This window comes from Carlito syrichta, unplaced genomic scaffold (assembly GCF_000164805.1).
Source record: "Carlito syrichta isolate Samal-C Ts95f unplaced genomic scaffold, Tarsius_syrichta-2.0.1 Scaffold302227, whole genome shotgun sequence".
Taxonomy (NCBI): Eukaryota; Metazoa; Chordata; class Mammalia; order Primates; family Tarsiidae; genus Carlito; species Carlito syrichta.
The window spans coordinates 1-25319 of NW_007246323.1; the positions used below are offsets into that span (position 1 = coordinate 1).

The 25319-nt window shown below is 40.4% G+C and overlaps 1 protein-coding gene and 1 non-coding gene across 2 annotated transcripts; one reads left to right on the forward strand and one right to left on the reverse strand.

The window, feature by feature from the left end:
- Positions 1-855: 855 nt before the first annotated feature.
- On the forward strand, positions 856-13841 carry LOC103258453 (sushi repeat-containing protein SRPX; the record flags this gene model as incomplete). Its single annotated transcript, XM_008056120.1, has 5 exons — positions 856-977; positions 1704-1883; positions 5193-5326; positions 7687-7808; positions 13290-13841. Coding segments are annotated over 5 exons (742 nt in total), but the record flags the coding sequence as incomplete, so codon positions are not given.
- Positions 4989-5060, reverse strand: TRNAE-UUC. The gene has a single exon. It is a non-coding gene; the product is annotated as a tRNA-Glu (tRNA).
- Positions 13842-25319: the final 11478 nt, after the last annotated feature.

Consider the following 25319-nt stretch of genomic DNA (forward strand, 5'->3'; position numbering starts at 1 on the left):
GTGACAATGATAACTCTGTATGTCTATTACTAGCAAATATTCTTACCATTCCTAAGAACTGTAGGGAGAAGGAATTCTCTGTATTTCGAAAAACAAGCAAATCCTGGAACTTATCATGCTATACTTTTTGCTGTTCTTATCAGACAACCAAGAAGAAAGATGCTGGTGTCTCTCTAGTCGTGTGATCTTGGGCAAGTTTCTTAATCTTTTGGTGCCTCAGTTTCCTCATTTGTGAATGGAAATGATACTACCTACCCAATAGGATTGTTATAGGGATTAAATATACTAATATATGTAAAATGCCTAAAATATGTAAGGGTCTATGTAAGTGCAAAGAGCAATTATTGTTATTATTATATTATTAGGATAACGAAAGAATGAAAGAGTTTGTTAGTTTGCCTTTTGCTCAGGAAAGATCTCCACTGAGGTAGATTTAAAAAGCAGAGAAAGTCTTAGCACCCCCTACAGGCCAAAATTGCCAATGTCTGTTTGGACTAAATTCTCAAATGATTTTCCTCCAGAAAATCCTGTTGTCCTCCTTGAAAAAAGAGTACTGGAAGAAGACATGGGCTTTGGCTTCTCAGCTTTCCTGCCCCCCAGTCTATCCTCCAGTAAGAAAAAAAGTCTAAGCTTCCCAGTAGTTGGGGGTCTTACATTTTCTGGTCTCAAACTGTTCTAAAACAGAATAAAACTCAGAAGATTCTTTCTTCAAGAAGTCTTTTTTTCTGGTCAAACAGGCCTAGAGGCTGCCCTTCAATATCCCTGCATCCTGTGCAGAGTAGGAGTTCAACAACTGCTTGTTAGGTCCATAATGATCATATTTGGTATTTCTGTTTCCCCCCCTCTTTCTTTAAGTGTTATTCTAAAAGGCCTTCCCCCAGGCTCAAATTTTCCAGAAGGAGACCATAAGATTCAGTACACAGTTTATGACAGAGCTGAGAACAAAGGCACTTGCAAATTTCGAGTTAAAGTAAGAGGTAAGAGTACTGCTTATTGGTTTTTTTCTCTCTCTTTAGAATAGCTAAGGGAAGCAGGCCCTCAAGCCAGAACTCTGAGTGCCCACTGTGGTAGGGAGACCTGCCGGCTTTAAATTAGCCTCTAATGAGGCTTGGGGAAGTATCCCATCTTAATGCCTGAATTTCATGATACACACCTGCATAAGATTCAGTGCTGGCAGATTATTTAAGGAGTTCCATGGGACTGGTCTCACAGGAGTCCATAGTTGGCTGTCCCAGCAGAATATCATTTGATATTTTTTTCATCACTGAGCTTGGCGAACAAGCCAAAGCTTGCAAGACCTTCTATAACTAGACTGGTAAGGCACCCCCTAGTTTTGGCCACCCTGTTCTTGGTGTTCTAGAACCTTTGGTTTACCTGAAAACAACAACAACAAAAACTGTTTTTAAGGATTATTTTTTGCCTCATGGTTTGGGCAGCAATTTTCTAACCATCATTACTCTTTGGGGCCCAACTTCATCTATAACACAAGGGGCTAAACTAGTTGATTTCAGTGGTGTCATTGGTATGGAAGGTGACCATTCCAAGGCCCACCCATTGACCAAATAGTCATCCATGCCCCCTCACTCATTTCATGTGCTAATGTAGAAGCCTGATTGCAAAGCTGGTCCCTCTGCGTCTTCACTTTCCCTGCTACGTGGAAGGAAGCTCAGCACTGAGACCCCTCTGGACTTGTGTCCCTACAGTCAAACGTTGCGGTAAACTCAATGCCCCAGAGAATGGTTATATGAAATGCTCCAGTGACGGCGATAATTATGGAGCCACCTGTGAGTTCTCCTGCGTTGGTGGCTATGAGCTCCAGGGTAGTCCTGCCCGAGTATGTCAATCCAACCTGGCTTGGTCTGGCACAGAACCCACATGTGCAGGTATGTACGCAGCCCTCTTCCAGCCAGCAGCAAAACCTGAAGACTCCTTGGTTGTTCATTCCAGTACAGGAAGAGAAGGTTTCATTTTGTGAACCTTGAAAAGTTTATTGCCATCTGTGTTCACCAAGTTGGTGAACATAGTCCCCAGATCCCTGCTGCAGCTCAACTCACCTGCCTTTCTTTGCCTCTACTTGTCTTGTGATTTCCCCTTCATGTCCTCTAAGGGAGAAGCTTAAGGTAAGAACCCAGGGCCAGCCTTTGGTGACTTTATGAATCAGCAAAGTCTGCTGTAGTCATCCTTGTTCCTCCCTTCTACAAGTATAAGGTTCTTATTTACAAAGCCACTATACCACCAAATATTATATATACCATGTACTGTATATTACATTGTATAGACCATATAATGCCAGCTTTGCAGCACTGGCTTAAAAGTCATGTAGACCTTGGGTATTTGGACTCTTTCCTCCTATGTAAAATGAGGAAAATAGTATCTCATTCACCTCTTGATTTGTGTAAGGATTAAATCTGGTCATTTGTGGAACAGTGTAATAGAGCAGTGCCTGACAGCTCTTGTTACTGATGAACAAAAGTTGAACTGGGAAGTGGTAATAGTGTGAAATTTAGACTAGACAGAAAATTCTGGACATACCTCTTGTTTGTAGACTTCTCTTTTTTTCTAATTTTTTAGTACCTTTTCATCTTTGTTCTTTTCCTTCAGTTCTAGCTTTTCAGAGTTAAGTGTTGGGTGGATGGGGCAGGCATCGAGAGAGAGAGAGAGAGAGAGAGAGAGAGAGAGAGAGAGAGAGATACTATTAGGTAAATGCCCGAGGTCTTCACTTTCATATATTAAACTAGAAAGAATATATCCATCACAGACATCCATCTAAGAATTCCATGCCCACAAATCTAGCATTAAAGTATAGTAGTATCTAACAAGGTTCTAGGCCTGCATGGTCCTATATGGTAGCCATTAACCATGCATTGCTATTTAGCTCTTGAAATTAGGCTAGTCTGAATTGAGATGTTTTGTAATTGTAAAATATACACCAATTTCAAAATCTTAGTACAAAAAATATAAAGTATCTCAATTTTTAATATTGTTCACATGTTGAAATGAAATATTTTGGATATATTGGGTTAAATAAAGCATATGATAAAGTCATTTTTACCTTTCTTTTTGTACTTTTTTGTTAAGGCTACTACAAATTGCAAAATTACATAGTGACTTCCATTGCATTTTTATTAATCAAAAGTATCCTAGATTCTGAGCCCCTGGGGCAGGAACTCTGTATCACTCAGTGAAACATCTCAGTGCTTGACATAGCGCTTGGTACATGGCACATACTCAGTGTATGTGGGCTCAGTGAATGAATGTGTGAATGAACAAATAATTTAATGCAAATCTAAAGTTTGAAATATAAACACCAAGATTATAAACCATACATGGAATTTCCTAGTTTTTCTCATTTCTTCTCCAGGGCCAGGCCTGTTTGTTTATTTATCTATTAAACATCTTTCATTGACCTTAAGCAGCTGAAATGGTTGTACTTTATTTGACTAAATGGCAGACCTATTATATTTTATTTTATTTTTTTTTTTGAGTTGGAGTCTCACTCTGTCGCCCAGACTGGAGTGCAGTGGCCGCTCCCGGTCACCGCAGCCTCGACCTGCTGGGCTCCGGCGATCCTTCCACCTCCGCCTTCCAAGTAGCTGGAACTACAGGCACGCGCTACCGCACCCGGCTGATTTTTTGATTTATTGTAGAGCTGACGTCTCGCTGCCCAGGCGGGTCTCGAACCCGCGGGCTCAGCAATCCACTCACCTCAGCCTCCCAAAGGCGCAGGATTACAGGCTGAGCCAACGAGCCCGGCTTCAGACCTATTATGAAACTTTCTTGTCCCATGTCCTCCATGACTGTGTTACTTGCTCTGTGGCCCTCTGTGGCTCACTTGACCCTGTGCCTTCTGCGCCAAGGAGGCAGACTTCAGAGAATCTCAGCCATTCCAAAGCCAGCCTGTCTATTGCCCATTCTTACCGTTCTGCTTCCCTGCACCCCTTTCCTTAGCAGATACCATAATGCTTGGCCCATATGCCTTTGAAATTTTCTCTTTTTTTCTTGAAATTTTCATTTATGTTCAGAAGGCTAATTACATGGGTCTGTCTGAGTGTCTCTGAGAGCATTTTTTACAGCTATGAAAGCATTGTCAGCCCATGTGCAAAGCTGGCTGGAAGTGATAGTTAGTGCCCCAGAGGCAACTTTCAACCAATGATGGAGCATTTGGCTTATAAATACTCTAGTTCCCTCAAGTGGGATAACTCTGAGGTATGTATATGCCATCTCTCAAAGTTCCCCAGTGGGAATGAGCTCCAGATGCCCACAGCAGTAGCTTGCCTGAAAACCCACTCTTGTTTTCTTTCCTTCACTGTTTCACTTCCTGATATGAGCAGAATAATGCCCCCCTAAGGATACCCACATGCTAACCTCTAGAACCTGTGAATGTATTACTTTATATGGCAAAACGGACTTTGCAGATATAATTAAGCTAAGGATTTTGAGATGGGGAGAGTATCTGGGATTATCCAATGGGCTCAATATAATCCCAAAGGTCCTCACATAAGGGAGTCAGAACTGCTGTCAGAGTCAGAGAGAGATGTTGGAAGGAGAGGTTAGAGAGAAGAGAGATTTGAAGATGCTACACTGCTGTCTTTGAAGATGGAAGAGTCGCTAGCCAAGGAATGAAGGTGGCCCCTAGATACTGAAAAAGACAAGGAAACAGATTCTACCCTAGAACCTCTACAGGGAACACAAGCCTGCCAACACCTTGGTTTTAGCTCTGTGAAACCTGTTTTGGACTTCTGACCTCCAGGACTAAAGAGAATACATTTGTGTTCTGTTAAGGCACTATGTTTATGGTGATTTGTTACAGCAGCAAAAGGAAACCAATACACTTGTCCACTCCTCTACCAGTGTTTCCCGGGACCACCTTCCAAATAAATGACTTATATTGGTTTCATTGAAGACAAGTTCATCTTATATTTCTTTCTGGATTGTCTTGTTTTAGCTACCAGATATGGGAAAGCCTCCAATCTCCCAAAAAGCCCATCTTCCCACACCGGGAATTGAACCCTGGCCGCCTGGGTGAAAACCAGGAATCCTAACGACTAGACCATGTGGGAGGTGATGACTTAATTGGAATACTTACCTCAGGGTCTACCTCTTACAACATATGGTTCTGTGTGTCATCACAGGCTATGTTGAGCCAGAACAAGTAGAGGTTTTCTGACCCATGTGACCATTTCTAATTACAGCCATGAATGTCAATGTGGGTGTCAGAACAGCAGCTGCACTTCTGGATCAGTTTTATGAGAAAAGAAGACTCCTCATTGTGTCCACACCCACAGCCCGAAACCTCCTCTACCGGCTGCAGCTGGGAATGCTGCAGGTGAGTCCTCAAGGCAGGACCAAGATGGGAGGAAGACCTCTTACAGGCAGGGCCCAGCCATTTCACTTAAAGTGAAGGCCAGATTCAGGGCCTAATCAGTTTACTGTGTTTCAGGAACTGGCACTTTAGAGCTACTACCATTCATTTATGGTTCTGAGGCATAAGCTGATTAACATTGACTCTCCAGAGCTAACCCAATCGTTTTCCAACTAACAAGGTTTGTTTGTCTTTACTAATAAGTCTAATTGACATGCTGTACGAGTTCAGCCACAAAAGAGTTCTCATTGCTGAACCGTCCAGGATATGCCTGGGTGGAGGAGATCAATCAGTTGTCTGCCCAAAAGGCGGCCCAAAGGATGAGGGGAGTCCAGGTTCCCTTAGGCCTCACATCCTTTCCCAGGGAATTTCCCCAACTCTCAGAGACTGACGATTATTTTTTAGAACAGTGGTTCTCAAAGTGTGATCCATGAACCAGCAGCATCTGTATCACCTGAAAGCTTGATAGACCTGCTGATTCTCAGGCCCCCTTCCCAGACCTACATTTTTAACAAGATTGTCCAGGAGATTCTTAAGCACTCTAAAGGTTAAGGAGAACTTTTTCTAGGAAATGTGCCCTTCTCAGCTGTGTAAATTTCACACACAGCTACTAAATGAGGCAACCAGCATCTTGAGTGGGGTGTTGGTTGAATAGAAACTGTAGGGACCAAACTAGAAGTTGCTTGTGTTTGTCCTGAAGCTTCTATACAAAAAGAGTGGTCAATCTGACTGAATACTGAAGAGTCTGGATGTGTGCTGTGTCAGGGACATGGTACTGCACATGTTTTGAGAATATTCCATTCATTTATTACAGTGAATAGAACTAAGTGCTTAGAACAATCTTGGCTTAATCAAAGACTACAATGTACTTCTCATGTCAGCATTAATACAATGAATACCAATAAGTCTTTTCACTTTTCCCATGTACTTGACGGACTGCCCATGTACTCTGAAGAGCCATATAAAATTTTTGTGGGCTCTTGTGATAGGAACCAAATTTATTACATCTTTACCCCCAGTCCTGGCCATTTTACCTCCCCTCATATTTCCTTGTCCAAGCTAGGGGCTTGCTCTTTAGAAAACACAAGCTTACATCTCCCTGTTTTGTGGGAAGGTAGCATTACAGCTTATATTACATGATCGTGCATTTCCTCATCTTTTCTTATTTTATAGAAAAATGAATAAGCTAAACAACTTGATTTTCCTTTCTATTAGCAAACTATGGCCTGTGGGCCAAATTTGGCCCATGGCCAGTTTTTGTAAGTTAACTTTTATTGGACATAGCCACACTCATTTGTTCATGCATTGAATAGCTGCTTTTTCACTACAGCAGTAGAGTCGAGAAGTTAGAAAAGAGGCCATCCAGACTTGTGAAGCCTAAAATACTGACTGTCTGCCCCTTTACAGAGAAAAAGTGTCATCCCTGCTGTAGTCTATCCCATCTCTTCGGATACTTGCTAGCTTATCAATCAACCAGTTGGATAAGATATTTTGTATTAACATGTTTATATGTGACTTCCTTCTTGCAACATTTGTATTTTAACCAGAACCTTCAAGGTAAAGTTTGATTAACTTAGGTGTTTCCATTAGAGTAATAGAAAAGTCTATTTCTACCTTTTCAAACTTTTTTCCCCCTACCATATAGGGATGTTTTCAGTGGAATTGTGGTTCAAAACATTTGGTGTTCTCATAATACAGGGGTTCAAAATTTCTTTTCCCATTTAGATTTCCCATTTTCTAGATTCATCTTATTTGTCTTATGTTAATTTTCTGTTTCCTTATTGCCACTGCTGCTCTTGATGAGTCCTCATGGCACATGGTTGACTGGACAACATTCTGGAGGCTCTTGCCAAGGACCAGCTTAGAGAATTGGAACCTTGTTCACATCCTTCTTTCCCCTGGGCTTGGGGAGGGTCTTAGGGCAGGGGGACATGGAGTGTGAAAATAGGGCAGGGAAGGAAACAGTGTATTCTTCTCTCCTTGCAAAGACAAAGTTATAATCCTCTGGGGTGGTCTTGGACACTTTTTAGGAAATTTGACTCATGCAAAGTCTCACCCTGTCTGGAAATACATAGACTTTCATTATGCTTAGGTTTTCAAAATCTTGTTGCCAAGCCATTTCTGCATGATTCTTCTAGGAAGGTATTTAAGTTTTATAGCCACTAATTTAACCCCAATTTCTCAACTGTTTTCTGGACAGTTCAGAGTGGGCAAATAAACTCCCAAAGACAGGCCAGTACTGCTTCTGTTAGCTTGTAGCTTGACATGTATGTCTCTTTCTTTAACCAAGCTCACACCTCCCTGTTGGGTTTTCTTTTTCTCAGCAAGCACAGTGTGGCCTGGATCTTCGACACATCACTGTGGTGGAGCTGGTGGGTGTGTTTCCAACCCTCATCGGCAGGATAAGAACAAAGATCATGCCTCCAGCCTTAGCTCTGCAGCTCAGGTAGGGGGATGTTCTGTTCTTAAGTCTTGTCCTCTGTGAATGCACATTTATCTGGTCAGGTTCCCTAATTTCTTTCTATTCAATATTGAGTTCAAACAAACTTCAATGTTTCATTGCTTTTATTCTGGGAGTATCATGACCATACTAATTAGCATGTGGTTGTTTGTCCAAATAAATAATGTAGTGGGTAATTACCGGTGTTGTCTTCTTTCCCCCTCGAAACAAGTGTTTTTGCTTTGCCTGTGTGTGTGTGTGTGTGTGTGTGTGTGTGTGTGTGTGTGTGTTTGGTTGGTGGGGAGAGATGGGTAGAGAAGGAGAAGGAGAAACTGAAAAAAGGATCTAAGCAAGCCTTGGTCTTATTAGGAGTGCAGGCATTCAACTAGCTTTGCCAGGCTTGGCCTCTTTTTCCTTCCTGCGTGCAGGGCACTTGTCCATACCCCCATTTCAACAATTATATTTTATTTTGGTAACACTTATAAAACTGGAGCTGTGGTGTTTAGACTCTGAGTAATGATGTATTAAAGAAGTAGAATTCAACAGCCAGAAGGTAGTTTCAGAATAATCCAAATGTTTACTTGCATCTCTTGACCACTGTGAAATAGATAATTACACTAAAGCAAGACTCCTTTAAAAACCTTCCTTTCTTACCTAGCTTTGTCTTTCGCACACTGGAGAGGAGGGTGCAGATATTTGTTCTCCGAGTCCCATGTGCCTGCTCCATGTTGTACATTAACATTCAGAGCACATGGCTTCTAGGTTTCTGCAAAAGGGAATAAAGAGAGTAAAAACAATCAACCCACACCCACTCTTTTATGCTTCAGGGTAGAAGTGACACACCTTGCTCACTCTCCCAGTTGTCCAGAAATAGTCACATGAATTCCAAGGGAAGCTGAGAAATGCAGTATTTCTGTATCCCCAAGAAGAAGAAAATGAAATGGGACTTAGTGAACTCTATCATAGGAATTCAGAGAATTTCCTTTCTTCATAGGCGTTCACAGAAATTCCTTGTGAGGCTATATGACAGAAACATATCCTTAACAAATGATGCTATATAGAGATTAATACAATAGCTTCTTTTTCCCATTTCCCTATATTCTAGCTGCCTTTGACCCATCCCATGTTTGATTTATACCTCTTTCCACCCAGAAAGAGCCTGTCCCATCCCACCAAGGTAAAAATCTCAGAGGGTCAGGGATGGAAAACAAACAAAAAAAGCATGTATAAATTTTCTTTAGTTGGTTGATGGAGGGAGAAGTCTAGATAAACTCATATGCTTTTGTATTTTTTGAAATATTACTGCATTTGCATCTAGCATCTCCTCAAAGTATAGTGCTTTTGAGGTCAGTAGCAGATCTTTCCAATATTTTCTACTTGGTGTCTAGCACAGTGCCTGGCACCATGTTGGAGCTAAATGGAATAAATGACTGAATTTCATTGCAATAGGTTTACTAGTTCAATGAGGGTGATATTAGTCTTTATTTTTTTTTTTTGAGTTGGAGTCTCACTCTGTCGCCCAGACTGGAGTGCAGTGGCCGCTCCCAGCCACCGTAGCCTCACCTGCTGGGTGCCGGCGATCCTTACCGCCTCAGCCTTCCAAGTAGCTGGAACTACAGGCGCGTGCTACCATGCCCGACTAATTTTTGACTTATTGTAGAGATGAGGGCTCGCCAAGTTGCCCAGGTGGGTCTCGAACCCGCGGGCTCAGGCAATCCACTCACCTCAGCCTCCCAAATGTGCGGGATTACAGGCTGAGCCACCGAGCCCAGCTGATATTAGTCTTTAAGAGCATATTTACAGATAGAGTACTAATACCTCAAGTTGAAGTGTGCAAAACTCAAGACAGAGAATTGTGTCGATATCTAAAAATTTATAATGAACATTTTCAAAGTAAGTTTTATGAAACTGTTGCTTATTTAGAACTAGCTGCTCATACTCTGTGCCAATGATTTTTTTAAAAAACCTGTTGCAGAATTATGTTCTTTAGATTAAATATATATATATATATAATTTGTATAAAATCTTTAGGTAATGTAAACTATTTAAACTGCACAAGGAACAGAAAAATGTGATTCAAGAACAAAACTTATTTCAGGTTGTATGAGTATATTGGGGCTATTATAGGCTGCAGATAATTTAAGCAATAAATAAGTTGCTTAAATGAATTATGCAGTGGTTCTCAAACTTTAACCTGCATCAGAATCCTCTGGAGGGTTTGTTAAAATACATATTGCTAGGCTCTACCCCCACAGTTATTGATTCAGTAGGCCTAGAGTAGGGTCTGAGAATTTGCATTTCTAGCAAGCTACCAGGGGACCACAGTGTCAGAATCATTGGTTTAGTGTCTTACCAAAGTATTTCTCATTTTGAAACAGAAAATTTGTCTAGCAGCCTTTAAGAAGAGGGTCAGTATTTGTTGTGCAGCCAGAAGATAGTTCAGGTAAACATCATGCAGAGATGCATTACCTAATGGATTCGGTGTCAGGCTGGCATGCCCCTGTTATCAGACACATCAGCAAGGAAGAAAGAACTTGGCAGAAGGATGTTATTTTCTTTTTCACTTTGAATTCCACCTTAGAGTCTAGTGCAGAGGAAGAGACAATTTAGAAAAAGAATGGGAAATAGGAAAGAAGTAGAATGCCTGGATAATCTAAAAATTATCTTGTCTGGTTAGAACACTACTTTTATGTAGCACTGAGGCCATGATAAAACTCTAGAACAGAGTAGGCAGAAAGGGAGGACTGGGTGCCTGATGTTGCAAGGTCATCACCTTCCTTCTTTTTTTGGCATTCAATTATTCATTCATTCATTCATTCATTTATTTATTTATTTATTTTATTTATTTTTTTGAGTTGGAGTCTCACTCTGTCGCCCAGACTGGAGTGCAGTGGCCGCTCCCGGCCACCACAGCCTCGACCTGCTGGGCTCCGGCGATCCTTCCGCCTCAGCCTTCCGAGTAGCTGGAATTACAGGCGCGCGCTACCATGCCCGGCTGATTTTTTGATTTATTGTAGAGATGAGGTCTCGCTGCCCAGGCGGGTCTCGAACCCGCGGGCTCAGGCAATCCACTCACCTCAGCCTCCCAAAGGCGTGGGATTACAGGCTGAGCCACCGAGCCCGGCTTATTCATTTATTTAATGACTTAGTGGCAGCATCCTGTACCAGAAACTGTGGCATAAACACCTTTCTTCTTTCTTGTCCTCATTTCTTTTTGGTCTGGATATATGGGCTGATTCATGTTCCCTAGAGTAATTTTCCAGCACTCTCGAGGACAACAGAGACCAAGAAAATTATTATTTCTATACCCACATTGTTCTTTGAGTCTCCAGAGTTTCCTAGAAGATTCTCCAGGAAGAATTCCTTCTAATCTGATGACAGACATTGGTGTAACTTGGACATACTGTCAGCACCACCTCCCATCCCACATTCTGTGGGGTGTTCAGTCATCTATCCTCAAGATTTCCGTGGCCTCAGCCTCAGTAGGATGCATTCCCCTGGCTGTTGCTAGCCTGCTGACCTAACTACTCAGCTCTTCCCATGACAGCGTTCCCTCTTTATATTCAGTGTCAATCAAAGCACAAGGCTTACAGGGGAATGTTGTGTGGTAGCAGATGGTGACACTATGAGGGGGGTTTGATCCTAGCCTCACAAATACTATAAAACCGAATGCTCCAATTTCTCATTGGTCACCTTTTCCCACATGCTTCAGCCACTACATTCCCTACTCCTCTGTTTCCTGGGACCACCCTGCCCCCTCACCCCACTGAAACTAAGTGTCCCTCCTTTTAAAGATGTAGAGCAGTTTAGTTTTCTATTCCCACCTTACTTCACAGCCTACATTCACATGTTCAGTTACTCATTAATGTACTTCACAAAGTCATCTCCTCCTGAGTGACCCTCTTAGCACTGCAGGAAACCTGGTGGAGGCATTGTAATGTTCTTTTATTTCTAGTCACCAGAAGTGGATTAGTGATTTAGCTTCCCACTGGGATAAAATATAAATTATTCCTTTCTCCCTTGAAACTCCCTCTTAAAAGCCAGAAAAAAGTGAAGTCAGTTTGTATTTTATGTAATAGTTTTTTAAACCTTGATCTGTTTGTATGAGGAAGACATATTTCACTTTAAATTCAGATGGCAGTGTATATTCTGCCTCATACACAATCTCAAAATATAAACTGAAAAAAACAATCCAGAGAAAAGACAGTGGGCTCATTTGTTCATTGGGCTCAGCTTATCTGGTTTATTTTTGTTGTTGTTGTTGTTGTTGTTTTTTGCTTTCTCTGGCTTTTCTCATCTAAACATGTTTGTATTGATATAAAAATCACATTTTTTTGCACAGTTTAAATCCCAATGTGGTAGAGTAGAAGGAACACTAGACACTTGAAACCACTTGAAATTCTTTTTTGGAAAAATTTGAGGTACAAATTATAATTAACCAAGTAAGAATACCTGGGTTGTACACCAAGCTCAATCCATTCTAACTATGCACTCCTGAGTTAGCCACTGAATAGACCATAAACATAATGTTTGGAAAGTTATTTCAATCAACTTTACCTTTTCTCACCCTTGGCACTATTGACACGTGGAGCTGGATAATTCTTTGTTTGGCAGGGAGGGTTTCCTATACATTGTAAGATGTTTAGCAGCCTAGTGAAGGATGAACCAAAAAGTGGAAGAGTCTAGCCCTTTCCCAGGGTACTGCAGATTTTACCTCTACAAGTTCTCAACTCTGGAGTTTGAGCTTAGATAATTGAGGTGGAGGATAAAGGAGAAGTAATACAGTGAGGCCATCCAAAGCACATTGATGAAAGAATTAATGTCCAGGGTGCTAATACCTGTATTAGTCATCTATTCCTGTAGTAAAAACTACCCTCAAATACAGTAGCCTAAAACAGCAGCAAATATGTATTATCTCTCACAATTTCTGTGGGTGAGGGATTTGGAAGCAGCTTGGCTGTTCAGTTCTGCCTCAGAGTCTCTCATGAGTTTGCAGTCATCTTCAGACATAGCCGAATGTCCCTGGGGTGGGGTGGAGGGGGCAAAAGCATCTCATTGATAACCACTGGTCTCATCCTATTGTATATGTGGTTATGCAAAACTAACCAACAAACTTGGGTTGACTCCAATGTAATGCAACAAAATCTGTTAGCCTTGTTGTATGTGCCTTGTAGCAACTGTTGTTGGTGCATGGCACTATTGCAGGCCTAAGTCTTCCTACCATAATCGAAAGCAGTGCTACTCAACCACTCACGTATATATCAGCTATCTGGGAATCTTGATAATGCAGATTCAGATTCAGTAGGTTTGGGGCGGGGCATGAAAATTTCCATTTCTAACAACTAAGGACCACACTTTGAGTGGCAGGGGTCTAGAGAATGATTCAGGCTTTCTTTGCACACTGTATCATTATAGGGCTCTGGTTGCTTCACCAGAACCCTTGGGAGTCAGGGTTTCATTCAGTCTTCTCTTCTTTGTCTGTCCCAGGCTGTTGCTGCGAATCCCACTCTACTCCTTCAGTATGGTGCTAGTGGATAAGCATGGCATGGACAAGGAGCGCTATGTTTCCCTGGTGACACCTGTGGCCCTCTTCAACCTGATTGACACTTTCCCCTTGAGAAAAGAGGAGATGGTCCTGCAAAGCGAAATGGGCCAGACCTGTAACACCTGATGTGATGGGTCCTCGCTCAGTGGTTCCTTTTCTTTTTCTACATAGTGTCCTGCACATGGGAAGGCCTTAAAAATATCCTTGATGTACAGATTTTTATTTGTAATTTTTAAAGTCTATTTTATTATGAGCTTTCTTTGCACTTAAAAATTAGCACAATGCTTTTTGTACTTTGAAGTGTTTCAAAAAATATATGGATATTTTTACTCTTTATAACTTTCTTTACTGCATCATGGCTGGTTAGTTTTGTAGAGAAATTGGAAACCACAGCCACACATGTTCTTTTAATATGTTATTCAGTGTGACAGATAACTCTTTTTCTATTTTGTTGTTTATATAAGACTTTTATTAATAAAATATTTTGGAGCAAATTGGTTAAAACTCACTTTGTGATGCACCAGCCATATTTTCACAGTGTGGCCAACAGTTTTAGGAGTGTAATTTTTAGTGATATCTTTAGAAATGGAAAAAATGTAATTAGTCTGATGAGCTGAGAGAGAACTGAGTTTTCAGGTGTTCTAATAGCCAATTAAAGCAACAAGCCAACATTAAAGAGTTAAGCCTTCAATCACTTACAGTGATTGGGTAAGCAAGAGTCTAAAGCCAGATAAAGTGCCAACTCCCCACTGCTCTCCCTTATGGAACAGCATGTTGGTAAGTGTCGGGTGGAGCAGCACAGTCATGGCTTCATCTTACTGCTGAGGAAGCCCTGAACACAAGACTCTAGCAGTTTTATGGACCCTGGAGTCTGGCAGAGGGCTATACGTGGAAAAGTACTGGGTAGTGAGTCAGAGTGAGGAAAAGTGTCTTCAAAGTTTCCCTTTCCACTCCCACATAGGGAGATCAGCAGAGGCACCTGAAGAAGACACTTTCCCAAGGCCTCAGATAAAGAGGCCTAGAATAAAGGCACTGGCACTGGGACCAGGAATATCAATATGTGAAAGAACATGATTGGCCAGAAGGATCTGAGGCCTTGACTGCAACTCTCCACAGAGACTTCAATGCACTGGCTGTGCACCAAGTCTGGTGTGAGGAGGACAGCTTTCCCCATGAGGCCTGCCAGGTAAAGCATTTGTCATTGCCTATAGTTGGGCCTGAAAAATCACACATTGCTTTTTAACCAGGAGCTGAACTCCTCAACTTTCAGGCAAAGCTTAAAATTTTCTCCTAATTCTCAGAATATCAATTTGGCTCACAATCTATTCCTAAAAAAAATGACGAAACAAATGATGGGAATCCAATTCCCCCATACAGAGATTTAAAACAGGAAGCAGATTTGACTTTTTTTTTCTCAGATTAAGCAGAATCATTGCTAAACTGTCAGTAGGTTTACACTCTATTTACAAATATGATTGTGTTGACAAAGCACACGAGAAGCCACTCTTTGATTTCTTTCTCCTTTAGCTGTATCAGAAAAAGATCAATGTTATGGCTGGTAGAGGAATGTCAAACAGTGACCAGTTGGAAGCCATGAAAAGTTCAGAGATTATTTTTCACCAGTAAGCATATCTCCCCATGTTAAAGCTCTCTTGTCTTTGACAAGCCAGCCTGTGCTCTGCCCCATAGCCTGAAATGTCCAAGCCTTGAAGATGAACTGGCATTTAAGGAACTGCTCTGATTTCTTCAAATCAGTTTTTCTGATGACTTGGAATACTACAAGCACTTTTCTCAACAAGATACACAGAATATTTGAAGATAAATGAATGCACTTTGGTATTTAAAAAAATACCCTACATCAAAGTTTGGTGGAATTCTAAAAATTAATTAATAGGCTCTCTAGAAAACTAATTTCTCACTGGAAATCTTGCATGATTTCTCTATGTACCTTTTGGACCTCATAAAAATAAATAAAGAACCCCTAGTTCTTTCTAATACTGTTTGCTACAACAGAACTGTGTGTGTGTGTGTGTGTGTGTGTGTGTGTGTGTGTGTAGGGAAGATAAAGGAAGTCCAAAGGGCTGAACTCAAATGGAAAACTGTCTCCACCTTAGTAGCTGGCAACTGAAATCTCACTTTGGTTCATATTGCCTTAGTGGAACTGCTTGCATTCTGCACCCGCTCTCAGTTTGCACATTTATGGTTCAGTGATCAGTCAGAAATGAAGGCAACTTACATGTAGAATCTGCAGCTTCCCCTATCTGGCTGTCACCTTTCTGAGATTTCCCATCTCAGTTTTCAATTGCTATAGTTGCCCTTACTCTCTCCTCTGATTCTTCAGACCAGTAAGAATGCAGATTTTGTATCTTCATTTAAGCTTCTCCCCACCCCCAACCCCAGTGTGATATGTAGGCAAAAGAAATACCAAAATAAATCAGAAAGCCCAAAAAACAAAACCGGTGATTCATCAGTTTTCACTGCCTTCTTCCAAATGATGACCGCCTTCCAGTATCTGCCTTTTGGTCTCTTTCCAGTGTAGTCAGGTAGTTTTTAAATATATATTTATGTTGTATATAATAAATATACAATGATATAATCTAGATATTATATATAAATATATATTATGATATATATAATCTAGATATAGTTGTTGTCTGTGGGAGAGTGGGCCAATAGGAGCCGTTTTTCAGAAAGCTAGTGAAGGATGAACCAGAAGGTGGAAGAGTCTTGCCCTTTCCTAGAGTCCTGCAGATTTTACCTCTACAAGTTCTCAACTCTGGAGTTTGAGCTTAGATAATTGAGGTGGAGGATAAAGGAGAAGTAACGCAGTGAGGTCATCCAAAGCACACTGAAAAAAGGATTAATGTCCAGGATGCTGATACCTGTATTAGTCATCTATTCCTGCAGCAAAATTTACCCCCAAAACATAGTGGCTTAAACAGCAACAAACATGTATTATCTCTCACAATTTCTGTGGGTCAGGGATTTGGAAGCAGCTTAGCTGACCAATTCTGCCTCGGAGTCTCTCATTAGTTTGCAGTCATCTAAAGGCTTGACCAGGGCTGGAAGATCTACTTCCATAGTGGCTCACTCGCATGACTGTTAGGTTGGTGCTGGTTGTTGGAAGAGACCTCTGTTTTTCCCCATATGGACTTCTCTATAGAGTGTTGCATGAGTGTTCTCATACATGGTGGTTGGCTTCTTCTGGTGGACGTGATCCGAGAGAGAAAGTGGAAGAGACAATATATTTTATTAAATAGTCTCAAAAGTCACATACTGTTATTTTATTGGTCACACTGGTCAACCCTATCTACAAGGGCATGGATACCAAGGTAAGAATCACCAGGGACCATTTTGAAAGGTGACTTCTGCTGTTTGCCATAACTGGTAGCAGTTTCTTAATAGGGGCTGTGGCTCCCCGATGGTAGCAAACATGCAATGGCTTTGTAATAAGTAAATATAATTGTGGCTTCCCAATTTGGTAGGCAAATTTTTAATTTTACAGCTTTTTGGCAGCTGCTCTGGCAGCCCCATGTGGTTTAGAGAGTAGTTCTTGGAAGCTCAGCATATTTCTTTAGCCTTCCACCCTTAAATAAAGATAAAACCCTTTCTCTTTAAACTAGCTTGTGTTAATTTTATTATCTCCAACTAAGTCCTGAATGATACAGACAGCAAAATTAAAAGTGTAGGAAAGAATGGCCATCATTAATGCTGGCAAGGATGTGGAGAAAAAAGAATGCTTCTACACTGCTGGTGGGAATGCAAAGTAGTGCAACCTCTTTAGAAAACAGTGTGGTGATTTCTGAAAGAACTAGAAATTGACCTTGCATATGCCCCAGCAAAATTCCCCTATTTGGAATATACCCGGAAAAACTCAAATCATTCTACAAAAAAGATACCTGCATGTGCATGTTTATTGTAACATTATTCACAATAGCAAAAACATGGAACCAACTGTGCTGCCCATCGAAACTATACTGGATAAAAAAATGTGGTACATATACATGATAGAATATTATGCAGCCATAAAAAAGGACAAACATGGACTTCGCAGCAATTTGGATGGATTTAGAGTCGATCATACACAGTGATCTATCACAGAAACAAAGAGCTGAGTACCACATGTTCTCACTCATAAGTGGACCTTGAACAATTATCATAATACTATAAGGAAGGGATTGGCAGTAGTGGGAAACTGCCAGGGGAGGGGGGAGCATACCTCATCAACAAGGGTACCTGCATAATGAGCATTTGTATACTTAACCCTGAATTGTACCCCACATCTTTAAAATAAAAAAAATGTAGTCTTCAAACACTGGCTTTCTTGGACTTTCCTTCCTTCCGATTTATAGTTGACAATGATATTCAAGTACCTCTTGGAGGAATGTCTTATAAGCTATGATGAAATTATTCAGCACAACGGACAATTTTTTTTTCCAGCAATGCTTAGTCACTCAGGTAGAAGGCATAGTAAAGAACTAATCTAAGGGTGGATAGTTATGGTAACGTTGTGGTGGCAAGACAAAGGTGGCTGTCTCTCATGCATGAGGTCATGGCCTTGCTAATTTTAGTTCAAAAGTGGGAAGATATATCAGTTCCATTTTATTTAATAGCAGACTGCCTCATCTCATACCAACCTTCCTCCTGATAACAAGGATAACTCTGGACAAAATATAAAAAGAATAGCTGAACTCATTGGAGCTCACTGGGAATTGATTGCAGTATTGAGAAAATAGATAATGGCGTTGAAACCACAAGGACTGGGATTAGTTTAGAGAGAAATAGAAATAGTAGTGGAGCCGATTTAAAGAATGTAAGGAAAAGATAGTGATCCTAATGCGGTTGAAGAGTGAATAAAATGAGTAGAAAGATAGGAGGGATTTGGAAGATATGAAGGAAACAACATTGAAATTGTGACGTTAGAGAGTCGAGCGGTTTACCCACATGGTTGATGAAATCTACCAGGATGCCAGCCAGAGTTAAGGTAGAGGAGGTAAGTGAGAGTCAAGTTCCAAAAACATATATCAGGATGGAGGAGAGAACTGAGTATAGATAGGTGACTATAAGGGAGGGTGGTGGAGAGTGATATGGTGGATGACAGGAATCTCAGAGAGGGTCTCTTGCTTAGATTTGAAAAAGATGACTGATTAAGAAGGTACAGTGGAAAATTGTGAGGATGTTGACATTACCTCTCAATCAAGAGATATTAAAGTATGGAAGAAAGAGTAACTTCCTTTAAGAAAATTGGTAGAGGGGAAAGCCAGGATTTACTTAAGAATATTTTGAAAAGATACTAAAGATATAGAAAGATTAATTTACTATGAAATATATGGGTGAGGCAATAGTCCAGAAGCATCACTGAGAAATCTCGGAGAGAGTTCACCTGGGGAATACTCAGAACGGTATGAGAATGAGAGAACAACAACAGACTAGTGAGATAATTGGGAAGACAGTTCATGCTTATAACTGGAGGATTATAGACATAAGAAACATGGATGAACTTTATAGGCTTTGAGGTTTCCAATTTCAGAGGGCAATTGTTTTGGTGCCAGAATTGACCTTTGTGATGATTCCTGTGTAACCTGTCCTAGATTCCAAGACAGGAAGAGTCAGCTCTAGCTCCCTACCATGGCCAGAACTGACCTCATGGTGGGAACTGTGCCTGTCTCTTCTTGTCTGGGGAGGGGGAGGTCTAGCATAGGTTACACAGGAATCACCATGAGCTCCACAAGAAGGAGTCAAAATTTCCTAGAGAGTAGTTGGTTCTATGTGTGGGACAGGAAAACTAAAAAAGAACCTGAGACATCTTGCTGTTGCTAGAAGGCAAGAATGCTTCCAGAGGTAACTGAGATTATATATATATATATATACATTTTTTAAAGTATCCATTCATCTGTTGATGGACCCTAAGTAGATACCATATCTTGGCTATTGTGATAATGCTGAAATAAATATGGGAGTGCAAATATCTCTTCAGCACACTGATTTTATTAGGTTGTAAGACAGTGGGTATCTGATGATGGCCTTTGGCTCAACATCAAACCTACCAGGCAAGAGGATATTAAATCAAACTTGCTGGGTAGATTGTGGGGAAATAGAGTTCATAGAACACTGCATAGCTGGAAGAGGACATATTGTTCAAGGCCCTGGTATTGGCTCTGCTGTTTCCCATGGATGAGAACATGGCCTTGCTAATCTTCATTCAAAAGTGGAAAAAAACAGGAGCTCTATTTCATTTAATGGAAGACTACCTCATCACACACGAATCCTCCTGCTGATAACAATTATAACTTAGAAAGAAAAGTTGCTTGAACTCACTGAAGCTCAGCCAAAAGCCAGCAGAAACTGGAAGAGCTATGAACCGGAAAGAATAAAAGCACATCGGGTGAGATCCACATTTAGTTGGTGTTTCCCTTGAAGACTTCTATTTGCTCAGTGTACCGGATGTAGAACTCAAGCAGAAGGATGCAATCTTACTGGGCTGAGGATTCAGAGAATGAAGATGGGGTAGCAAGAGAGACTGAACATTTTGCAGGTTATATGAGAAAGGAGAAAGTCATAAGGTGGGGGTCAGGGGAGAACCCAAATCTGCATATACATTTCCTTCCAATCCTTCGCCTGAGCTGCACATGCACAGAGTGAGACTCCAAGAAGTCCAGTGGGGAAAACAACAGCAAAAGGAAAAGGGATGAGCTGAGCAGTGATTTCAGCAACTGATTAGCTCTGGGGAGACAGTTTGGAGGTCAAGTCCTATCAAATTAGAGGAGTTCAGTGAATGGCACTGACTTCCACTGAAGATTCAGAAGGACCCCTCCTTAAAAGTAAAGACCAAGGCTCAGAATTAAATAGAAAAAGATCTCTTCAACAGAAGCTAGACTCAAGCTTCCACAAGATCAAACTGATGAATTAGTAATTGAACTGTTTGCAAGAATGAAAATGAGGACAGCACAGGTCTATAAGCATTCCCTTAAACCAGTGATTCTCAAACCTTTGGAGGACTTCATACTTTTGTTTGTATGGGTTACATCTGTCAATATTTAACATGGAAATTAAAACTGAGAAATTTAAAAGAAAGGAATTTTAATACATTTTAAAAAATAAACTCATTACATGTTAATATGGATCATATATTTTTGAGAAAAACTAAATATATTTTACAAAACAAAAAAGTAAAACAATCAGCACTATTTTATACTTTTGCAAGTCTCTTCAAAGTCTGGCATAATGAAAGATAGCTAGTTTCTCATGTATGCTTCTCATTCAGTCTCTTGAAATATGTTATTTTGATTGAGGTATAAGAAGAAAATCTGGCTTCGCATTTATTTTTTGAAAGGGGAGGAGTATTTTAATAGTCTTTTTAGATAACTGTGTATATTTTTCATTGACACTTCACCCAAACTCAACAAGTGGCAGTTTTAAAGTTAATGGTGATATGGAAAACTTTTTGTATTCTGTTGCATTAAAATCTGTTGGTCTATCTTGTACTTTGAATGGGTCTTTTATTCATGTATAACTTTGTAACTCATGCATTGGTCATTTAGAAAATGCTGAATCACTGGGTTACTCTGATCTTACAAAAGTTGATAAATTTTATTACATAATATTGGAAAATCACATTAGTTAATATCATCACCAGTTACATCAGAAAAGTGTATAAGTATTGGGAAGCTGTCACACAATGGCAGAAACAAGTTTTCTAGAATTCTAATTTTTGGTTCACAGCTTGAATTTTATCATTGGCAATAAATACTGTCAGTTGTTTTCCCTGAAGTGACAGGCTCGTTTTGTTCATTTTTGAAAAAATGTCTGCCAAATTCTCAAGCCTGAATAACTATAGCTTATCTGTCATTTGTTCTTTCAAATAAAATATTAAAACACATGTACTTAAGAGTTAAGACTTAACAACATTAGTACTTTTTACTGTTGCATTGAGGACATTCTTAAACTGTTTTTTTTTTTTTCTTTGAGTGCACGAAGATAAATAAGTATACTGCTTGGATTCATGTGAAGGTGCCGCAGTTTTGCACAGTGAAAAAAAATCAGAAAGATAGTTTTGACTTTGCTAATCCCTTGAAAAAGTTTTAGGACACCCAGGAATCTGAAGATTAAAAATTAAACTGGGTCAGACTTGGTGGCTCAGCCTGTAATCCCAGCACTTTGGGAGGCCGAGGCGAGAGGATTGCCTGAACCCTTCGGTTCGAGACCCACCCGGGTAACTTGGTGAGACCTCGTCTCTACAATAAATTTTAAAAAATTAGCCGGGCATGGTAGTGCGTGCCTGTAGTTCTGAGTATTTGGAAGGCTGAGCCGGAAGGATCTCCGGAGCCCAGCAGGTCGAGGTTGTAGTGGTCAGGAGCATGCCACTACCCTCCAGCCTGAGTGACAGAGACTCCAACTCAAAAATAAATAAATAAATAAATAAATAAATAAACTGAAGAACGATTTTTCTTAATATAATTCTGGAATAGTGTTGAAACCTGTAATAGAAAAAAGTGGAAGAAAACAAAAATGTGGCTTCTTCTTCAATTGACAAGACTCGTGGGAACTGTCCCTAGTAGTTGTGTGCTGTGTAGAGCTCACATACAAGGGAAAACCCTTCCAAATTTGCTGCATCTGCTCCTGTTCTCTGCAGCTATCTTTCTTTTGATAAGACCTATATCTTTAGCTAAATTAATCATAAATGAATAACAAGGGAGAGTAGACCGTTTTGGCCCATCAAAAACCCAAACTATAGCACTGCACTCACATTGTCTCATTTAACCTTCACAAGAAATTCACAAATATTTCCTCTCCTTCCAGTTTTACTTGCTTTTCAACAGCATTGAAGTTGGGGCTTGCAGTAACAGAAGAAGGGACATTGAGGGTTTCTTGTATAGTTGTGTCCTAAGGGTTGGTGCAGTAAGGGGGTGTCTTTTCCAGGAAGACCTGCAGCCATCATACCCTTGGCCTACCAGTCCTCTCAATACCCTTCATGTCTTTACTTTGGAAGCACATTGGAATTAGTTGGGAAGCTTTAGAAAATACTGATGATTTGGTACCATCCTCAGAAATTATGATATAATTGGTCCAGGTGCAGACAAGACTTGGGGGATATTAAAAGCAGCCAAGGGTAAGAACCACTGTCTTGGATAAGGTGAGAAGGATGCTAGATATTACTAATGATAGGAACACACTCTTCTGCCTTTGGAGAAATACTTGCGATTGCTTCTCTGCCTTTGGTCAGTGTTTAGTGTCTGCATTACAAAGTTAGAATTATGCTTAACTCATTTAAATTATAGCACTTGTTTCTTCTTAGGAAAAAGGCACAGGAATGATGTAAAATTCCTAGCTTTGTTAATCAGAATCCATTTTACTGGTGATTGTGCAGTATGCAGATGCATTTCCATTAGTATGGTATCATTTCTGAAAATACTCAACAGTTTAAAGATCTGTTTTCCTGTTTGCTCTATGGTTGCATTGGATCTTGAAGAAAATTTCATTTCTGTGTACAGCATTTGAAATTTTTGTGTCATCTCTCTCTCTCTACATCAGAAACAAGTTCTTGTGAAGGATGGTGCTGTGCTTAGGCAGCTGTACTCTGAGACTCACAAATTGATTGGAAATGGAACTGAATGCCATAATCTGTCGGTCACAAATCAAATCTGAATCTTTCTTTCTTGAGTACCTCCCATTGTGTCTCTTAGTGTCATGACATTCCATTGGATTCTTGGGCAGGCTGTTACATGGATTTTAATCCCATCTAAGACTAAGCATGGTCTCCCAGACTTGAAGAGTGGAGTTACCTCTCTTCATGTGAAGAGACTGAGTTCTCAGTCCCTCTAGAGTAAGGCTACTCAGAGTATGGTCCTCTTCTTGGTTGCTGGTCCCTGGGCCATTTGTTATGGGTTGACCCGGAGATTAGGAGCTTGCCCAAGAATCTAAATAAACAATGCCACTAAACACATTATTAAGTTCAACTGATAATACTTTATAGTAAAACTTTCTCAATGAAGGAAGAAGCACATTGATTTGCATTCTGATGTCAGCTTCTTATCTTTTCATGGGCTACCATGCTGAGTAACATTTTTCCTCGAGGAGGACCAGAGGTGAGAAATTCGTTCTTTCATCTCTATAGGGACAATTAGAAATTAAGAAAGAAAATACAATAGGTTTTTTCAAAGGCACCATAGCTCTGTTTCTGGACTGAGTAGCCTTATTGATTACTAGTTTTCTATAATCAGACAGTCTGTGCAGTTCTGTTCAGTAGTTTTGCTGAAGGGTTGGTAAGTTCTAGTCAGTCAGCCTAGACTCAAAAATGTCTCAGAAATAAAGGTGGCAAGGAAAACTCATGTCTGTTACAATTCTGGCTTGGCTAGAATATATGCCAGTTGTCTCATAGGGCAGTGAATGTGAGTTAACTGCAAACCCTGAGGAATCTGATGTGTTGCCAAGCTGGTGGACCATTCTCTTCTTGCAGAAACCTCTAAGCTCTGTTCATGAAGAGCAAAAAAACAACAGTAACTTATACTGCTTCACTAAAAGCAAAATTATACCCATGTTGGTAGTATTTGCTTTGGAATTACTTTATAAGAATGAATAAATAAATAGCATTTTAATGTTTGGCCCTGCTATAACAACTAGGAGTCTTGAGCAAAGCCATGACTTCTCATTAATCACTAGAATCAAACCTGAGAAAGAGCATCTAAGTACTTAGGAGGAAGTAGCATTAATTCTGATTTTTGAAGTTCATTCTGAACAATGCATAATCTATGACACCGCTGGACTATATTGGTCTTTGAGATGAGCTGCACCCTGAATGCTAATCATTAATTAGTTACTTAATTCACCAGAAATATATTGACAACTAGCCTAGTTCTTTGGATGCAAGGTGTACATTTTTTTTTTTTCTTCACATTTAACATCTTTGAAGTGGGCATTGTCTTACAATTAAAGATATCCTTCTCAGTCAAGGTCATGGTGGGAAACATGATAGATTCAAATGGGAATTGATAAGGGTATAATCAAAGGACTATTTATAATGCTGTGAACATTGTAAAAGGAGCTCAATAAGTGGTGTACTTCAAAATTAGCAGTATCAGGGGCCATTTTCCACCCTAGATCTAATGGTCAAGGGGACAGAGTGATTACTGAAACCCAGAGAAAACTGTAGGTATAGTTTTAGGTGAGACCTGAGAGGACCTTTGGCAGAGGAATATGGCCTTTAACAAATTGCAGCCCAGCCGAGGAGGAGCATGGGAAATAAACACCCTGACCTTTCTCTCTTCCTTGTCCTCTGATCCCCTGCTATTGGCTGCAATTGGTCAAACCCAATTAAAAACTAGAGTGCAAAGAAGCAAAGCACAAAGCAGTTTGGAATATTGTAGAGAGTGAGTCTAGTGGGACAAACAGATAATACCCATCACAGTTCGTCCCTCTTACCCTCATCATCTATGCTTTCCTTTTGCCTGAATACAATCTCATGCTCCCGGTACAGGAGATACAGAATTTCCCTATCTACTTCAGATGTCAGCAAACTACAGTCCATAAGTTGGCTATCTGGTTTTGCAAATAAAGCTTTAATCGGAACACAGCTACTCACATTATTTTATGTATTGTTTATGGCTGCTTTTCTGCTATAACAGCAGACATGAGTAGTTTTGACAAAGACCGTATGGCCTATAAAGCCTAAACTATTTATTATCTAGCTTTTTAAGAAAATTTTCTGATCCATGACTACTGTATCATTGCCAGGTAGTACTAGTTCTGTTATACTCCCACATGAAACTCAAAGCTTTAGCTACCACCAATTCTCTTCACATAAGATAGCGGGGAGCCGGGCTTGGTGGCTCAGCCTGTAATCCCATGCTTTGGGAGGCTGAAGTGAGTGGATTGCCTGAGCCCGCGGGTTCGAGACCCCCCTGGGCAACTTGGCGAGACCTCATCTCTACAATAAATCAAAAATTAGCTGGGCGTGTAGTGCATGCCTGTAATTC